Genomic DNA, 19,200 nt, shown 5'->3' on the forward strand with positions numbered 1-19,200 from the left:
ATGTTAAGCGTTAGTAGTAATAGTGGGCCTCCTTGTATTGACCTTAATCTTAAAGAGAATGTGTCTAAAGTGTTTCCATCAACATATTTGCTGTAGGTTTTTGGTATATGACTTTTATCAAATTAATAAGGTTATGTTGTATTTGCTAAGAGTTTTTATTATGAATAGGATTAAACCTTATAAAATGCTTTTTCTGCGTTAGAATAATTATGATTTTTCTCCTTTAGTCTATTAAGGTGGTGAATTACAGTGATGATTTTTTTCTGATAATAGTGAACCATCCTTGCATTCCTGGGATAAATACCAGTTGATTATCCTTTATTATTTTTTAATATACGTTTGGATTTCAGTTTGAATTTAGGATTTTTGCATGTACTAGATTCTATCTTCTTAGCATTTACTCTAGATTTTAGAATGGATACTTAAAAATGGATACTTGAGGTTGTCCAATGTCTTCAGTTTCCTCAAGGTCATTCCTAGGACCAACTTCCATGCTATTGCTATCCAATATTTAATTCATACTTATATGTTTTAATTTCACAACTTAATTATAGTTTACAATATAAGTATGTTAATATTTCGGAATTTTAAAAACCTCTTTCTTTGCTCACTTTTTCTTCTTGCATCTCAGCCCTTCCATCTAGGATCATTTTTCTTACTAATAGCAAAAAGCATTTGCTATGTTCCAAGGTACTTTTCTGAGCACTTGAAACATATTATTTTAATCCCCCAATAATCCTATAGGGTATGGACTATATTTCTTCTGTCTAAAGAACATCCTTTAGAATTTCTTTCTCTGGATCTCAGTTTTTGTTGTTTCCACTTTTTTTCCTTTTTGGGAAAGAATTTTCCTGCCTAGAAGCATAGAAGTTCTTAAGCTCATGAAAGTGTATGGGCATCTCAGGGAGAGAGCCAAAGTGGAACACTGTAAAAGAAAGAACCCTGGGGGAGCACCAGAGTGCATATACCAGTCTCATGAGCCTTCCCGTTAGAGATGGTGCCCGCTGGAACTGCAAAGCCAAGGGCCAGAGCCAACGCAGTGGAGGTCACCTGGAAGGTTCTTGACATGGAAAATACCAGCCTTTCCCCGGCAATCAAGTGCTCTGACTCCTACACTTCCTTTGTCCATCTTCTATATCCCTAGACCCAGCCCTAGGAGGACAATGGCTCTACACAGAAGGGACTAAATGTTAACATAGCTTTCTGTCCCTCCCTGAAGGAGGCGTGCTCCAGGAGTCAAAGATTAATGTAGTTCACAGTACTGGAGGTCAACTGCTATGTTTCCTGCTTGTATCAGGTGTGGCTCAAATAAGCAAGACTGCCCCAGCCATACGGAGCAGAGCTGCTAGACCCAAGAGCTCGGACAGAAAGGAACAGTGGCTTTTGCTCCATCTTTCCTTTCCCTCTATGTGGCTCTGGGCATCTCTGTGGAGTCTGTGGGAACAGGAGCTTTGAGGGTCTATAAGCAGGGACCCAAGGAGTCAGAGCCTGGAAGTTGCCTGGACCAGTCAGATTCTATGGCCTATCATTGTGGTAACAGAGTTCCCGAACAAGAGTCAGAGGCCCAGGTCCTATTTTTTTCAGGCCTTTTTCTAAGACGTACTGCTCTGTTTTGCCTCTCAGCCAAGGCGTCCTCCTCCCCTTTGTTTTAGCCACATGGAACCCTGTTTTCTCTCTCTCCTAGAATTAAGAACCATCTTCAGAAAGTAACACATGAAACGATTTTCAAACTAACTTTAATCACGTTTTGCTGCCCAAATACTGTACATGCAGAAGCCATGTGAAGAATTTCCTCCTCAAGGAAATTGGCAAGAACATTGTATGGAGCAGCTGGCAAGTCCTTCCCAGCCGTCCACCTGCCACCCGGGAGCCACAACTAGGTTGGAAAGATGCTGCACATAGAAAATGTATAGAACACAGATATAAAAGGCTAATTGCTTCTTATCTAAACAGTGTGCTTGTCAGTCCCTATCCACTATTTCTTTGCAGGATGCATTTGGAAATTCTAAAAAAAGTGGTTCCTGCCTCCCATGAATTTACATTCTAAAGGAGTAGAGAGAACCATCAGGCCAACTTTTTCCTAAGGAAGCAGCCGCTTTGCCTGCTGAGATGTCATCTGGTGAAGGATATTCTGGAGAGAGGAGTGGTTTATGGAAAATACTTTGCAGGGAAATAAATTTCCTCTCTCTTCCTATCAGAGAGCATTTCCTTTAAAATTCTCAGATGTTCAACTCTCCCACGGATTCATTCTAGAAGCAGAAATGAGGACCGACCCAGCCTCATCGGCTGGTGGGGATACTGACCTACACAGGATGCAGCTGAGGTTGTGACATCACATCAGCACCTTGAAAATTGTCCATTGTAGACACCCCTTATTTTTTCTTTTATCATTATACAAGAATAAAAGAGCGAGAACAAACCACGAAGAGGTGGAAGCAGTCTGTTAGGATTCCCCGAGTTCTCGTCAGAAGCAGCATCTGGGTGTGGACGGATGAGGACCTGTACCCAGCGTGGGCACCTGGGGCTGGAAGAAACCAGCTCATGGAACCAGGTGTCACGTGCACCAGGCTTGCAACCCTCATCAACTCCAGATCAGACTTTAAAACCTGGAGGGAACCGTGGAACAACTGGCAAATACTCTGATTTTGCAGATGAGAAATCTGAGGCCCAGAAAAGTGAGGAGTCTTGCCTGTGGTCACAGTTCCTGGCAAATTTTATGTAACAGCCTTTGATGCTCTGTAGGCCCCTGACCAATGGGGTGGATGTGGTTGCTTCTGGAGTTCCCAGGGCTCATTTCTCTTAGCCAAGATCTTTGGAACCCAGTCCCAGGAACTCTTCCGGGCATTGGCATGAACTCCTTGGGGGGCCCAAGGCCCCTGTCCTTTCTGGCCAAGTTTCCAGCCAGGGCACTGGAAGGTTTTTGCCAAAGCACTCATGCTTTTCAACGAGCACTTGCTCCCAGCCAGTCTAGGCCCTTGAGAGAATACGAGTTTCCCTCTCTGGTGTGGTTTCCCTCACAGGCACAGCCATGCTGGGCCCACAAAAGCCCGAGCTCAGGGTTGGGGGAAGGGGGAGTTGCTTTGCTACATGGAAAGATTAAGCCCTTTGTCAGAGAACAAGGTCCCACCATCAGGCAGGCCAACAGAGTTGGTGCCCAAGGAGGCCAAGTTGCTCTCTTTGGCATCACTGACATTGCTCTGAGATGCTCAGGCACTCTCAAAATAACCCTTTCCCAGCCAAACTAGGCCAGTCCAGCCCCCATCAGGCCTCACCTGATCAGGTGGGTCTCCCCTGCTCTTCAGTCATGATTGTTTTGTTTTGCCCCAATCTCTTCTGACCTGAGTGAAAGCAGACCTGAGGGAGGAGGCAGGGGACGTGTCCACATTCCCATGTCCTCCCTGATCATCTAGGGAAAGATAATCCCTTACAGGAAGCAGCATTTTAAAGACCCTCTTTACATGTTAGGATATTGGAGAAGAAAACGCTGAGGAGAGGAAGATAAAGGTAGGGGTCGACCGGCCAGTGGGCCTCTTCTCCATCTCCTTGCAGCCACTGAAGACAGGCTGCCGGACAACCCCCTGGCCCTGAAGGATGGGCCATCTCTCTCCACCCAGGTGGAGGACAATTCATTACATCAAGCAAAGGCAGAAATGTCTTGCAGTTTGCACAGTGCAGGAAGCAATCAGAGAAACAGAAGAGCAGCCTTACTGAAGCCCTGCTGCTTTCTGGGCCAAGGAAGATGGGGATCGGAGGTATTAGGAACTCTGGAGCCCCAGGGGGAGGAACAAAGGTCTCCTGGGCAGAGGGCGCGGAGCAGGCACCCTGGATGCGTGTCAGGGCTCCTGGAACGCAGTCTAAGATTGTGCTACATTTTGTCTCCAAAGAAGTACCCTTGGAGGGTTCTATTGTCTTTAAAGGCGGGGGTGGGGGGTGGATTCTGCTCTCCGCAAGGCTGGCAGTAAAGAAGAGCTCAGGCATGCTTGCCCGCGTGGGTGTCCCGCCCCTGGGAGAACTGGCTTGATCTCCGTGTCTAACCGGCAGTGATCCCAGGAGCGATGCGCTGCCCGGGCGCCCTCTCCTGGCCGTGCCTGGGACCTCCTGCCCGGGCGCCCTCTCCTGGCCGTGCCTGCATACCGCGAGCCACCGAAGTGCTCCTCTCCTAGGAAAGCTGAGCGGCGGCAGAGACTAGACGGGGGTAGTTTTGGAGATGCTTGTGATCCCTGAAGGATCTCATCGCTCTCGTCAAACCAAGACCCACGGAGTGGAGCCTGATTTCACACCACAGACCCAATCACAGCCTTCCCTGTAGGGAAGGAGTCTATGAAGGAAGTGGGACAGACTGAACAGAGCAGAAGTGTGAAGACAGATGCTCTGAATCACTCGTCAGGGTTCCTGCCCACAGCCCAGCATCGCTGCAGGGCCATTTCTGTCTTTGCCACCACTTTCATGAATCCTGCCTGAACACAGAAGATGGAATGTCAGAGAGCACCAGCCTGCAAGCAGCTCTTGGTTTCTCCTGGGGTTAGGGGGCATTTGCAGCCAGGTACCTGGTAGTGAGTTAGTCCCAGGTTAGGGAGAACTCGGGGGGATTATGTTGCTTCGTTCCCCACCATCCTCTCTTCAACGGACAGATGCTCCCCAGCCCAGGGAAGGCCATGAGTCACACTTGAACTCCCTCCTCTCCTGGGCCAGGCTAGCTCCAGAGTGGCTTCTCAGACAAGCCCCCACATTCAGGATGCTGAGAAACAGACCTTTAAATCCAGCAGTCACCATCACACAACATCAGCCTCACACGACTTCACCCCCATGTGGGAAAAATCCAGGTGGGGATTAATTGCTTATTTGGTGCAAAGGGTTAAAAAGAATAATTCCCAAGGTCAACTTGGGGATGGGAATTACTTCCCATTAGAGAGGTGGAATCGTGGAGTGGCCCCAGCCCTGGGCAGTTTTGGCAGCTGGGGATTGCAGGCAGATTAGTCCAAGTTACCAATATGTCAGGCCCCACCTCTGGCTGTAACTTCCCCTGTGCTAAGCAGCCTTCCCACAGAGGCAAAGGACACCAGCCCCTCCAGTTACCCAGAGGCAGCCTCTCCGCTGGCAGCTCCCGCCTTCTCTCATGGTCTTTCAGGGCCCCTGGAAGAATGAGGGTGATATCGCTCAATGATATCCCTCCTTTCCCGGGGTGACTGCCTGGTCTGGGGCTCATCACTCAGCGCTACATCAGCAAATGTCTACACTGTCACGAATAATCCCATCACCCCAAGGTGTATTTTCACACCATCCTGAGGGTGTCTCTAGAGGTGAACATATCACAGACCAGATATAAAAACACCCTTATGTGAGCAAGTTTCCGCCCTCTTCCCACCCTGGGATCAAATAGTACACAGCCCTTTACCTCATTTTAGAAACATGAGAAATGCATGCATTACCCAGTCCCGACAACGGGGGAGAATTTCTGCAGAAAGAAAACAGGATCCAGCCACCTCCTCCCCTCCTCCATGCGCCCAACGGTTCTCGTCTGTGACACAAGAACAGAGGCTCCAGCAGGAGACAGGAGCCCAGCAGCTCATTGTGTTTGTTTCTTTACTGCCCGTATGACACATTCATCTGTGATCAGCCCTGGCATATACGGTCAGAGTCATTACAGCCATGTCTGGGGAAGAGGCAGAGAGAGCTGGGCCCATACCGTGACCCTCCGGCCACCTCTTTCCTCTGCACCAGACATGGACCCGAGGGCTGCTGCGTCTGTCTCCTGGGCAACCTCTCACCATTCACCCTGGACCTGAGGAGGGAGAGGGACAAATCTGAGCATTCCTGAGCCAGACTTCAGGATTCCTAGTGGACATGAGATCCAGTCAGGCGCTGGTCTCCACCCACGAGGCCCAGCTGTCAGATCAAGTCAGTCTGAGTGGGTTTGGGAAGCTCCAACCAGACGGGTGGAAAGAAAGCAGAGGCAGCTTTGGTGCCTAAAGCAGGCCAGGCCACTCCAGAGGGTAGCCGTGGAGCGCAGCGAGGCAGGGGGATCTAGAGGGGTAAGTATTGCTTGTCCAGAGCTGGTGACTGTGACAGTCTAGAGTCCAGGGAGCTAGGAGGCTGGAGCCCATGTGTGTCTGAGCTCCCAGACAGGGACCCTGGCCTGGAAAGAAGAAAAAAATAGAGTCCCAAATGATCAACGTCATGCAACTGATCCCCAAAGCTCAGGCAGGATTCTCAGCAGTGGCTCAGAGCAAGTTAGCCCTGCTCCCCTTATTCCAGCAAAGTCATACCCTCAGTACCTCCTCACAGGCCAGGACCGCCAGGACGAGCCCAGCAGGGAACAGGCCCAGCCTTAGGACCCGCAAGGACACAGGTGCCTCCAGGGACGGCCTGCTTTGGCAGATTACATCCCCTCTGAGGCCAGCTTCCTGGATGTCAAGACCCTCCAGTCCACACCACCTGGGGTCCACTGGGAGGGCTCCTTTGGCATGTTGGAGGGGAGGTGGCTTGGAGGGAGACAGAAGGCGAAGAGCAATGCTAACGGAGGAACTGGCAATTCCCTCTAAGGGATCTGGCCAACAACCCTGGGAACTAAGACCGCCTCATGTTTCGCTGATAGGAAGGAGGTGGCTCCAGCCCAAGGGAGGAAGCCATCTCCAAGCCCTCAGCTCCCCAGGCATCTTTGTTCCCCGGGGCCCTAGCCAGGGTACTAGACGAGCGTGTTACATGTCGCAGATGCATTCAGTGGGAAAAGCTGCCAGAACGCTTGGGTAGGAGGAGGGGTGTCAGGGTTCCCAGAGGGGCCTCAGTGTGGCCAGCTGCAGTGGACGCTACATTCCTTGAAAACAGCAGCAGCGCTAGGAGAGGCAAAGGTAGAACAAAGAACAGAACAGAAACTAAGCAGGGACCACCAAGAGGAGGCACAGGTGGAGACACGTGGGCTCTTCTCCTGGCACGGGAACAGGCAGGATGGACCAATGGCCACATCCCGCTCTTCAGTCCCCTGACTGAGGGGGAGTCATATCCACACAATAGTCCTTTGGGTTTCTTTCCAACAAGACACAGAGAGACATGGATTTCAGCCCACGTAGTCACCAAGATGGACTATAACCAGACATATGAACAGATAGAACATGGTCACACACAGACACACATACACACACGCACACACACTACAGTCTCCACTGCCAGCTGGGATGGGCCCAGTAGCCAACAGGCATGCAGCAGGGTGAGGGGGCCAGAAAGACCTGACTATGTACAGGGGAGGAGGTGGGAGGCCAGCAGGCACCCCCTTCCCGGCCTCTTCCTGAGGTCCTTAGGAGCATGAGGGGCTGGTGGCACTCTCCAGGGAGGACTGGGACAGGCGCCTGGTGAGGGATCCGAGCGTAGAGTCTGCCACGGAGGACGTGGGGAAGAGTTTATACCAGCCGGTGATGGCGGCACTCAGGTCCAGCTCGTCCAGCATGATCTGGGCCATGCCCATGAAGCACTTGTGATCCATGCGGCCGTAGTCTCCCCAGACGATTACCTGCCAGTGGGGAGGAAGGCAGAGGAGCTGAGCCACCTCCCTGACTCCAGGGCTGGGCGGTGGGCCCCGTAACCTACGGTTTCGCCAGGGCACAGATGGGACAGAGACAGCAGGAATTTAGACTGATTTCGGGCAACAACTTACTGAGCACTTAGGAAGTGCCAGGCTCCATCCTATGGACTTTATATACATCATCTCAACTGTTGCAACCATCTAGGTAGAGGTGCTGTGTATTATTATTTCCACAAAGAGAAAACTGCCACTCAGAGGGGCTAATTAACTAACCCAAAGACACACAGTAATTGGTGGCAGAGCTGCATTGGAACCTGGGTCTGACTGCCAGAGCCTCCCAGTATCCCAGATGACAGCCATCCCCAGGAAGGAGCACACTGAGCATCCAGGACCGGGTCACAGCTCCTGCTCTTCCACGAGCCCCTTGCCCTCACTGGACCTCAGTGTTCCCACCCGTCAAAGTTGGAGAGGGGACTAGACTAGCTCAGGGATTTTCAAACTTGTGTTTTATCGATGAATCCTTTTCTCAAATGGAATTCATATCTATATCCAAGACCACCCTTTCCCCCACAGAACTGTAGAGTTCCTCAGTTCTTACTGTTTGCAACTCCAGGGGCCCTTGCTATGGAACCACCTCAGCCCAGAGGAGCAGCCCAGACAGCCCCTGGCTCCAGCCTCTCCTCTGCCACCCACGTGTCCTCAGGCAAGGCCAACAGCCTGCCCTACCACCGTTAAGACGTAGTGAGTACCTGTCTGTGCCACGCACTGTGAGGCCCTCGACATGCATCTCTCGTTTAACCTTCACAGCATAGTACAGCTAGTAAGTGGTCGAGCTAGAGCCTGACCCCAGGACTGAACCCAGAGACTGACCGCCGCGGTGCTCTGTAACTTGTGTGCCTCAGGCGCTTTAGCTATGAAATGGGCGTGATGATCCCTCCCACCCAGGGCTGCGGTGAAGGGCGCTGTCACCCTCACGTCGTTGGGGTGAGAGTCCCCCTGACCTGGGCTCAACTGGGCTCTGCAAATCTCTAGCTGAAACCTCAAACAAGTCACTTCATCTTTCTGAGGCTGCCACCTCGTTTGTCAAATGGGGAGAATCATACCTGCTTCACACGACCATCTCAAGGATAAAGCTAGGTCACGATTAGAAAGCACCTGTCACAGAGCAGGGTGGAGCCGCTGTACAGTAAACACCAGCACCAGGTGGAAGGAGAAAGCGGAGGTCAAACAAATCCTGCTTCTTCCTACCAGTGGTACCACCTGGGGGCAAGGAGTTACCGCCCCTCCCCACCGAACCTTGGTCTCCTTATGACTCAACGGGGGGGCAAAAACACCTCACAGGTTGTGAAAGTAAATAGACAATGTGCATTGATGCACCTGTGAGTGCCTGGAACACAAGAAATCATAAGTGAAACAAATTTTAAATTATGACTTGCAGTCTTTGCAAGTTACCCTCACACTCACCTGCAGCTCCTTGCCCTGGGGCCCCTCATCAAAGAGCAGAGCCTGCTGGTACAGGGGGTCACAGGTCTTCTTGGCCACCTTTGTCTTCTTCTTGGCCAAGCAGGTCCCATTTTCGAGCAGGTAAACCTTGACATATGTGGCTGAGGGATAGGAGAAAGCATGAGGGGGAGGGGTTCAGGAGAGACTACGTGATGGGTGGGGTACAGCAGAGACTGCTATGACCTACCCCAGCCCCAACCTCCAGGTGACGCTGGAGGTGAGCAGGGTGAGCAGGACGAGCGGACAGTGGACAGCAGGTGGAAGAGAAGACTCAAACACTGACTCCGCCATCTTCCCCTACCCCACCCCCGTTCACTGGCTTTCTGGGCAAGCTGTGTGCCTCCAGTGTTGAGAACACTGATTTAGGCCAATGGGGAGCTGAGGACTTGCTAGACCCAGAGCTCAGCTGCATACCCTTCACTGGAAGGACCCCATTTCCAAAATCCCTCTCTCAGCTATTCGGCCTCACCTGGGAGGGATTTGGAGCCAGGTTTGGGGGTCAGGCCCCGAGCCTCAATCACTTCCACCTCCAGCTGGCCACTCCGGTCCATGATGGCAATGTGTACATCCCCTGCAAGGGAGAAGAAGGATAGTTTAGGCAGAGGCAGACCAGCGGCAGGCCAGCCAGGCACTGTGCGGGACGCCAGATTACAGAGGACGCCACAGCACTGGAAAGGGCAAAGATGGAGAAAACTGCATGTGTAAGCACTGCCCTTGGGAGACCACTTTAAAGAGGCTGGGAAATGCTTTGCTAAGTCTCTTGAGGAGGGGTAGGGGCATGACCCTCAAGGGATATGCACGGGGAACAACAAATGGCTGCCAAACTCCCATCTTAGTCTGGTTAACTGAGGGGCTTCTGTTTTACAGAGCAGAATACATAAGTTTAAGCACAGAGCTTTCTGTGTCACCAAGACGGAGGCTGTGGGCTCGGTGGCTCTTATTCACTTTCTATACAGCAACCCTTGGCCACTCCCCTAAACAAATGTCAAACAAATATTTAAAGAGTATCAGTTTGAAGAGATGCTGAGAGATGAGCCTGCCCGGGACCGGAGGGAACGAGGGCCTGCTTGTACCCTTGCCAGGGGACAGAGGGAAGGCTGGCAGATTTCCAGGCAGCGGAGAATTGAGAACAGCTCACTGTGCTCCCACAAAACAGGTTATCCAGCTGGGGCAAGTTCTGTGTGTGGAGTCTTTATCAGTTAACTGATTTCTTTGTATTTCCATACTTGGCAAGATGGGGATTTATTATTTTCAGGAGACATTTCGGAATTCATCCCCTCCCTCCAGCTATGCCTAACATTCCCAGGGGAAGGGGCAAGGGGATGTCTCAGGAATTAATCTCCTCCTAGTCTCACTAACATCCCCAAGATGGGATAACGCAAACCTGTCCTTCCCAGTTTGGGACACCAGAGGGCACCACGTGCACAGTTCTAGGCTGTGATGGCGCATTTGCCTTATGGACGTGGCTGACTCCTCACTGCCTCCCAGCCCTTGGCTGGGCCTAGGGCTGGGAAAAGCAGACTCCCCAGGCCCTTAACAAGCAAGGGATGGGAATTAGCAAAATCCAACCCAAGTGCCAGAGAAGAGCTGACACTCACTCCCTGAGGATCCCCATGGGACCTTCTTCCAACAGACAGAGGCTCCTGTGTGAGCACATTTGAGGAAGACAAGGGTAGTGCAGTCGGAATAGTCCTGGCCTGGAATGAAATCCCAGCCCCACTGCATGGCTCACGGCAGGACTCTGTCTGCACTCAGCTTCCTCATTTGCTGTGAGGTCTGCGGATGTCTGGGTCAGACACGCACTCGCTGCTCAAGTGGACTGATGGGCAGGGGGATGGAGGCTAGGAGGCATCTCTGGGGAAGCTGGGGCTGGGAGATGCTGCTTGAAGCCAACACAGCCACTATCTAAGGAGAGAGAGGAGGGAGCCAGAATGGCAGCTCGGAGGACCGAGTACAGATTTCAGGAAGTACTTCCTAGCTGCAGGGAAGAGGGATGAGGAATTACTAAAAGGCATGATTAGAAGAAAATAAGACACAATTCCTAAGGAGTAAATGAAATACTTCATGCAAAGCATCAGAAAAACTCAATAAATGGTTGTTGGATGGCAGAACTAAGGCAGGTATTATTTCCATTTTACTGATGAGGAAATTGGCTCAAAAAAGGGACGTGCGAAAGGCCAAACAGAGAACTGGTGATAGAACAGACTCCGTAAGAGTTAAGGCCGTGATGATTCTCATTCACCATTTTACATCCAGCACTTTGCACTGTTGGGCACACAGTCGGTGGTGGGACAGTGTGAGTGTGTGGAGAAGTAAGGGAGGGAATGTGCTGGAAAAGCTGCTGCTGGGTGGCCTTGCTCTCTGAGGAAGGTGGCACTCATGAGTGCTGTGCTCATTCCTCACTGGCACAGAAACCGAGTAAGGGCTCCTTTCTGCTGCTTCAGTCACATAGGGCCCCCACTGAGCTCACCTCTTCCGCTGCATGGCCGCCATCACCCGACTCACCCTGCCTTCAAGAAGACTCACCCATTGGTGGGGTGGCCAGCGTCTGTCGCCCCACAATCTGGGCTGGTCCCAGCCCATCCAGGAAATCGCTGAACTGGCTTTCGGCCCCGAGCCGGGTAGTGGGGAAGATGAACCTGGGGAAGTAGGCAGAGGGGCACATGAGGGAATCTGGCTGGTGGGAATGCAGTGGCTCCGCCTCTGGGGCACTGGGCACGCCCCTCTGTGCCTCAGTTTCCCCCTACATAGTGAGAGTACTACTTTGGCTGGGGACAGACAGAACTGTTCATCTCTGCACATTAAAGAAAAATACTTTGATGTCACTTGAGAAGAGAGACTAATCCACCTAACATAATGATGGTATTTAATCCTCAAGCTGCAGAATTCCTAAGGTGACCGCTTGCTGGACCCCTGTGTCCTTACCAGGGCATGTAAATGCCAAGAACCAGAGACACAGGCCAGAAATGTCAACGCCTAGAGCAAGTTCCAAAAACTGAGTTTAGTTGACCCTAAGTTTGAAATCAAGTCACTAACCTGAGGTGGTGTCCAAAACACCAACTGAAACCAAAATAACACAATTATAAATGGGTTGAGATTAATGATGAGTGATCTTAGGTGGTCCATGGTCGTGGGGGGGCTTGGAAATAGTAACAAGAACAACTGACAGTGATTGAAAGTTGGCCAGATGCCAACAGTGCACTAAATGCTTGACATGCATCGTATAAACTAATCCTTACAACCACTCTGTATAGCAGGAACTATTATCCAATTTTACAGATGAGAAAGCAGAGGCTTCAAGAGGTTAGAGATGTGCCTGCAAAACAGAATGATGCCCAACTCATGTAGGGTTATGGTGAGAAGTAGGGCAGATGGTGCATGAAAAGCTCCAGATAAACAGAAAACAATAAATGGTAGTTATTGTTGCCATTGTTATCATCAGGGGAAAAGTGGTACTTGTTCATGTCCTCAAGCCCAGGTGTGCTGGGTGTGGCCAGCAGAGAAAGGACAGATGAGAGAGGGCTGGCCCTGCTCTACTCAGGGGCTACAATGGACCAAGGAAAGTCCTAAGAGCTCCTGGAACAGCTCAGGCTCCTGGCTAAAGACCAAAAGTTGTCCCAGAACGAATCCTGTTGGACAGCTTGGCCTTGAGTCCCCCTTTGCCAGTGACAGGCAGGGGGCAGACAGATAGCATATGCTGTTGGAGAGGGCCTGTGTGTCTCTTCCCCACTCCCGGGAAGGGGCTTCAGTCACCTATAGCCTAATATCGCATTCTTAGGACAGTGGGATCTGAGAAGGTTAAAGAAAGAAATTCTGGAGGTCACAGAATTTCAGGAGCTTGATAGTGTAGAGATTGTGAACGAAGGTTATAAAGTCAGATGGTCTTAATTCAAATCCTGAGTCCACCACCACTTAATAGCTGTGGCCTTGGGTCAGGTACCTCACCCTGCTCCTGTGTCTGTTTCTCGGGGAGTACCAGCATCCCTCAGGACTGTTGTGAGTGTTAAATGATAGTTGGCCTGATAGCGGCTGGGTAGATCCCAGAGTAAGACATACTGATCTGAAGCGCCCAGCAACTCCCTGTGTATGGTAAGACACAATAAATACTAGTGGCTACTTACACTCATGGACATAGGCATACTAGCGACATACATGATCAGAGAATCTTAAATAACCGAGCTAGGGAATCCTGAAATCATTGTACCTTAATGAAGCCAAATCATAAAATCTTAGTCATATAACCATAGTTTCATAATTTAGAAGAGATCCAAGGGAATATCTAGCACAGTGACTTTCCAATTTTTGACTCAACCCAGATGCAAATTTAAGAAACACAGTTAATGTCATAGACCTACATGCATCCATACATTAAAAACCCGGAAACAAAAGTTCACAAGGTAATTCATCCTTACTTGATAAGGACACACATACATTTGAATTTCTATTTCTTTTGCTAATGCTGGTTTCCCCCCCACTAAGTTGATTTCATTTCCTGCCTGAGTCACCACCCACAGTTTGAAAAACGGATCTAGTCCAATCTCCTTCCCTAAGCTCCAAGCAAGGTTACCTGTGAGAACTCCCTTTATCTGAGGCATAACAATGGTTAGATTGAAAGGGTTTCAGAACCGCATTTCCCTTTTGAGCCCACCCCTCGGGAGTGGGGCAGTATGCAGGTGCTGGGAGGTGGGAGGCACGAAACACAGAGGAGGGATGAACTGTCCCGCGGCATCTGGATAAGAAGCAGCAGTGGAAGCAATAGCAAGACTGGGGCCCAGCCCCCGGCTGTCCGGGGAGAGGACGCAGGGAAGCAGGGACACAGGGAAACCCAGACATCTGGGCCAACAACCCAATTGGAGGTTTTCCTGCCCTGCCCCTGGCTCAGGGACTAGAGGACAGAGGAGGAGGGTGGGGACCACCGTGGGCTGGGCTGCACGCACGTCCCGTCGGAGCTGTTGCTGTTGGTGCTCCCGTCGGTGGACTCCCGGCTGCCCTGGCGCGTGACCCGACTGCGCATCTCCACCGCGATGCCGGTCTCCGTGCTCCGCCGGATGTTGCTGCGCAGCTTCTTGGTGGTCCCTTCTGTGACCCCCCGAAGCACAGAAAGGGAACAAGGTCAGATCACCGATGTGGCTTGAGAATTCTGCCCCAAGTGGCCTCTGGGGAGGGGCATGATGGGCAGGGCTGTGACTGGAGGCAGGGGGCATTGCTGAGATGACCTCTAGAGCCGGTCTGCAGCCTGACCCCTGGCTCTGTTCAGGGCGGTGACACAGAAAAGCAGACTGGAACGATGGCTGGAGGCAGCATCGGGATAGTGGGGTGGGGCGGGGGGCCTGACGGGGTGTGAGGGTGGGAGAGGTGCGGGGGTGGAGTCACCAGGTAGAGAGACCCCTCCCTGCAGTCTTTGGCCCTCACCCTCGTCCTGGCCAGGCTACCCTGACTGCCGTCTTCCCACTCCACTTCAGCCCTTGCCCCAAAAGGCTGTGTTCCGGCCTCTCTTTTCTGGAAAGTTTTCCATCTGTGGGATTCCAGATTTGCTTTCCTTCGTGTACCCTATCACAATCAGACCTCACAAAGCACCTCTCTGAAGCCTTCACAGGCCCTATAAAAACCCCATGTGAAGCCTGGCCACTCTCAAACTAACATGCATTCTCAAGGTGGATTTGGACATGGAGAGGTCATGAGGGAAGCAAGACTGAGAGAGGGACAGCTAGGCTGCCCTGAATTGACTTTGGTTTTGAGAGACAGGTCTGAGTAAGAACCCTAGAAGCTGTGCGGAGAGCTCATCCCTGACTCACTGAGCTTCCTGTTCAGAGGGCCTCTCTCCCCCGACCGCAGCCCCTCTCCTCAGCCTTGCGGGAAACATGGGGCACTTTGCCTCTCCTAGCAGCTGCACCATCCTGCCTGGGTTTCCATGGCAACCTCCTCAGCATTGCAGCCTGGTCCCTCTAGACACACTCTCCTCCTGAGGCGGGTGCAGGAGGAGCTGAAGAGGGGTTGAGGGGTTACAGGGACTTCCCCTGCTGAAGCTTGGCTGCCTGAGGAGCTTAATGGGGAGAGAAGTGGTGCTCAGATAGGGACTGTACCAAAGGAGCCATTTGCTATCGCTGGTTAGAGACCCAGGCAAATTAAGAGTGAAGTTGCCTACAGGGGTGGGAAGAGGCTGAAGGTGGGGCAGGCAGTGCAGTCCCCCCACCCAAAGCAGTAGGGAGAGGGGAGCTGATTACCCTGACAAACTTTTCTCCCACCCAACTCTAATGGTGGGTCAGGGAAGGGATGTTTAAGATCTTAGCCCAGGAAAAGAGGGGCTTCATTCTTCCTGCTTTGTCCTATTTATCTTTCAGGAAGTCCCGCTGGGAGAGGGAAGGCTAAGAGGGTTAGCATCCCTGGTGGATGGGCTGGCCAGCTGGGAGTGCTAAGTGGGGAGGAGGAATCTTTTCTTTGAAACCATCCCAGCGTCCAGGATATTGGAATAGCTAGTTATCCGGGAATCAATGAGACCATCAATATGTCTGTCTGTCTCTCTGTCTTACACATAGTCACATTAGCTCATACATATGTCTTTCACATGGACAGGCATGAGAAGACACACAGGAGTGCTGCCAACCATATTTATGCGTATGAAGATAGTGCTCTCACATACAAGGTCATGTGTGTGTTCATACAACAGTCACCAGTGGTCCTACCAGGTTTTAGTCATGTACACACACGACATACTCTGCCATATAAATGTGACCTTCACCCAATAACACTTGGGAGTGGAACCCATCCACTCAATCACACACAGAGATGCAAACCCTGGTGTGTGACCCACCACACACAGAGGGCTGGCAGTAATTGTGGGTGTCAGGGGACTTGCCCTGTCCCTGGCTCCTCACTGCCAATCCCCTCTAACTCAGTGAGCAGACAGAGGGGTCTGTGGGAGCTGCACTTTACCCTCCCTACACTCAAATCCCCCCCACCCTCCCAACACATACCCGGAGCTGAACCCTGACCACAGGATCTTCTAGAGCCTGGGAAAGCTTTCACCCCTTTAGGAGAAAATTTTACCTTCTTTGATCAGAACTGTCCAAGCCAGTGTGGGTAGAGGAGTCACAGAATCCTGAAATGTTAGAGACATCTTGGCTAGCCCTCTGCTCCTGTCATTTCACAGATGCGGAGCCTGAGGTGCAGGCATCCATAGCCTGGGGCTATACCCCAGGCCCACTGACTCCCCATCTACGGATGTGCTACTTCTCACTCCCGTCCACCAAGTCCACATTGGTTTGAGATGTGATTCAGCAGAGATTAAATTACATGTCTTCTGGGTTGGGAGAAACGTATTGTAATCTTAGAGAAATTTCCTCTAGTATGTCATACCTGTCCAGTCTCTAAATACTGTTGATCTGGGAAGTAACTATGTAGCCCCTTTCGCTACAGAACCAGGCCAACTTGCTTGCAATGATTCTGTGGTCCCTGCAGAGTGAAAGACTCCAGGAACCATCCTGTCTGTCCTACCACATCCAAGGGAGAGGCAATTACAGCTCCCAACAGCACTCCTCATGGCATCTCCTGGAATAATCCTGAGCCCTCTCCCCATCCTGACCCAGAGCCTAAGAGCCCAGGAAGGAGGAGCTGCTGTCCTTGGTACTGAAAAGAGGAGCTCCATTTGGGCTGGGGCTGGGACAGCCCTAGATGGCCCCATGTGGACACAGCCTAAGGCTAGGCCAGAAGCTACCTGTGTCCTGGGACCCCAATGCCCTGACCACCCTCCTCACTGCTCCCACAACTTAGAGAATGTTAGATCTAGAAGGAAACTGGGAGAGTGTTTTTAGCTCTATTTTACCGAGGAAACAGGCCCAATGGGAAAGTGACTTTCCCAAGGTGCCATGAGGAGTTTAGAGCCAGGACTAGTCCTCTAAAGTTTCAGGGTAAGTTTTTGGAAGCCACTCTAGGGCAATGTGAGGAATAAACTAGAAGGGGCAGGCAGGAGACTGGAGAACTAGAAGGAAGACTGGTGCAGACTTTGAAACAGAGAAGAGGGAATGGGCAGAGCTCAAGCCAATGTAAGGTATGGATAAACTAGGAGGAAGGAGGCCCCTGGGAAGGCAGATCCAGTGCCCAGAAGACTGGGTCCGGGGAGGAATTCCTCCCCATTTCACACAGCCTAGCCCTGCAGGGAACTGAGCCATCGCGCCTGAGGACAGCAGCGGATACTTTACTGAGACCTTTTGCCAGAACAGAATTTCCATGGCCGATGCTCACGGTGAGTCAGCCCTATACATCCCTCTCCCACCCAGGACGGGGCTCCAAGGTGGGACACTGGCAACCTCAAGGCCTAGGAGAAAAAAATGGGGCCAAGGAATTATAGATGGGAGAGGAGTATGTTGCAAGCAAGGGGCAGTGCTGTGAAGGCCAGAGAACTCAGGGTTGTTTTTTTTCCCTACTGTGTGACCATGGGTAATAACAAGGCTGTACAAGCCTGCGTACCTTTGCATCCCCTATCTCATTTAATCCCCCGAACAACTCTGCAAGGCATGTATTATTGCCCTTAGTGTCAAAGAAGGAGGCAAGCTCAGAGAGGTGAAGTAACTTGCCTGAGTCACCCAGCTAGTAAGTGACAGGGTGTGACTCCGAAAGCCACCTTGAGGTTGTACTTCAGGAAAGTGCCTTCTCTTCAGCCTCATCGATAAAATGAATACATCACACTAGATGATCTCAAGGGGCCCTTACTGCTCTGACATTTGGTGCTTGGATGATTCATAGAGACCTTTCGTTAGAAGGGCAGCTGGACAATGTCCCTGGCTTGGCGCCAGGCCTTCAGCTGCGCCCCGCACACCACAGAGACAAGTGACCCAGAAGCCCCGTCATCACTCGTCTCCCCTGGAGGCCAGAGGTCTCCCTAGTGTCCACTCCAATCCCTGCCTGCTGATTGGAGTGTAGGTAGGTGGACAGCCCCAGGCAGAACCTGGCCTTGGACCTGTCCCTCCAAATTACTTGGGGCACAAAGAAGCCTTTGGGTCTGAAGCTGACTCAGCCAGAGATCAGTAGGGCTTGGTCTCCTGAAGCCCAACACCTCTTTGATCTTAATCCCCCAACCTTAATCACACCCCTTGGTCCTGTCCCAGCATAACTCCTGGATCTCTAGGTCCCCATCTTCCTGACTCCCTAGTGTCAGACCTACAATGCATATTCACAGAGGCTATGCCCATGCTGACAAACTGATAACCACAAGCCCCTTCCCCATTTAGCACTTCCTTGAGCCACAAACCACACTGCAGCTTGAGTGCTAGAAAAGACCATCCCACGTGCTCCTGTGGAGGGCTTTGTAAAAATCTATTTTAAGGCCTGGAAAAGTCCCCCACCCCCAGCCCCAACTGGGAGTCTCGATGAGCATTCTCCCCAGATCCTCCGGTGCCCCCGCCCCCTCACCACCCCCATCCAGCTGCTTATTTGAAGGTTTCCTGGGGAAGTTGTTACGCTGAACAAAATAAGCAGGAAGCGATTTTAATACACAACCAGCTGGTGTCTAGGCTGATGCCACAAAGGAGGTCTTGGTGGGGAGGGCTGATGCCTCCTGTGATGTGGGGTCCATCCAGGTGTGGCTGTGTCACCAGGTTGGTCACCCACCTGTCTGAGCATAACAGGGATTCCATAACTAGGTATCTGAGAAAGTATAATATATTTATCAGGATATAGCTGTTAAGGTGTGTGAATGTGGTTTTTCATGAAGCATGTGTGTTCACAGGTGCCACGTGTTTCTGTGACCAGGGTCCATGGGGGTGCATGTTTAATGGTGCTTCTGTGATCTGGGTCTGTCTGGATCTGAGGACTGTGTTCATGCGATTTGTCCAACTGGAGTTATGTGCGACCACCTATGGTGCATGACTGTACTATCCCTTCCTGGCGGGAGGGCAGTGGCTTACCTGAGCGACGGTGCATGCTATTTACATAACTGTGCAAGGGGTGTGTCTTTGTGTATGTCTCTCTTGTGACTTTGTAATGTACGTGTGTGACTGTGTAATGACACTTGTGTGGCTCTTTGTACTTAGGAAACTCAGAGATTACAGGTGAGACTGAATCTTATGTATGTGTGTGTCTGTGAAGCTGTGTCACTTAGCACAGTGCCAGGGACACGACGGCTGTTTACTAAATACTTGCTGATTAGTGTGTAAGTTTGTGCATGGAGGCAGCAGAGTGCAATG

General features: G+C 51.4%; 1 protein-coding gene across 4 annotated transcripts in view; it reads right to left on the bottom strand.

The window, feature by feature from the left end:
- Positions 1–1,718: 1,718 nt before the first annotated feature.
- The window catches only part of RIMS3 (regulating synaptic membrane exocytosis 3), a 37,852-nt gene continuing 20,370 nt past the window's right edge, over positions 1,719–19,200 (bottom strand). For 3 of the 4 annotated variants that reach the window (XM_074334492.1, XM_074334490.1, XM_074334491.1), the window contains 5 exons: positions 13,936–14,098; positions 11,546–11,658; positions 9,489–9,590; positions 8,981–9,120; positions 1,719–7,504 (listed from right to left, as the gene is read on the bottom strand). In XM_074334492.1, coding sequence (XP_074190593.1) covers positions 7,292–7,504; positions 8,981–9,120; positions 9,489–9,590; positions 11,546–11,658; positions 13,936–14,098 — 731 coding nt within the window. In that variant the 3' untranslated portion in view covers positions 1,719–7,291. The remainder of the gene's footprint in view (positions 7,505–8,980; positions 9,121–9,488; positions 9,591–11,545; positions 11,659–13,935; positions 14,099–19,200) is intronic. The other variant, XM_019737112.2, reaches the window with a different exon arrangement.

This window comes from Rhinolophus sinicus, linkage group LG06, assembly GCF_036562045.2.
Source record: "Rhinolophus sinicus isolate RSC01 linkage group LG06, ASM3656204v1, whole genome shotgun sequence".
Lineage (NCBI taxonomy): Eukaryota > Metazoa > Chordata > Mammalia > Chiroptera > Rhinolophidae > Rhinolophus > Rhinolophus sinicus.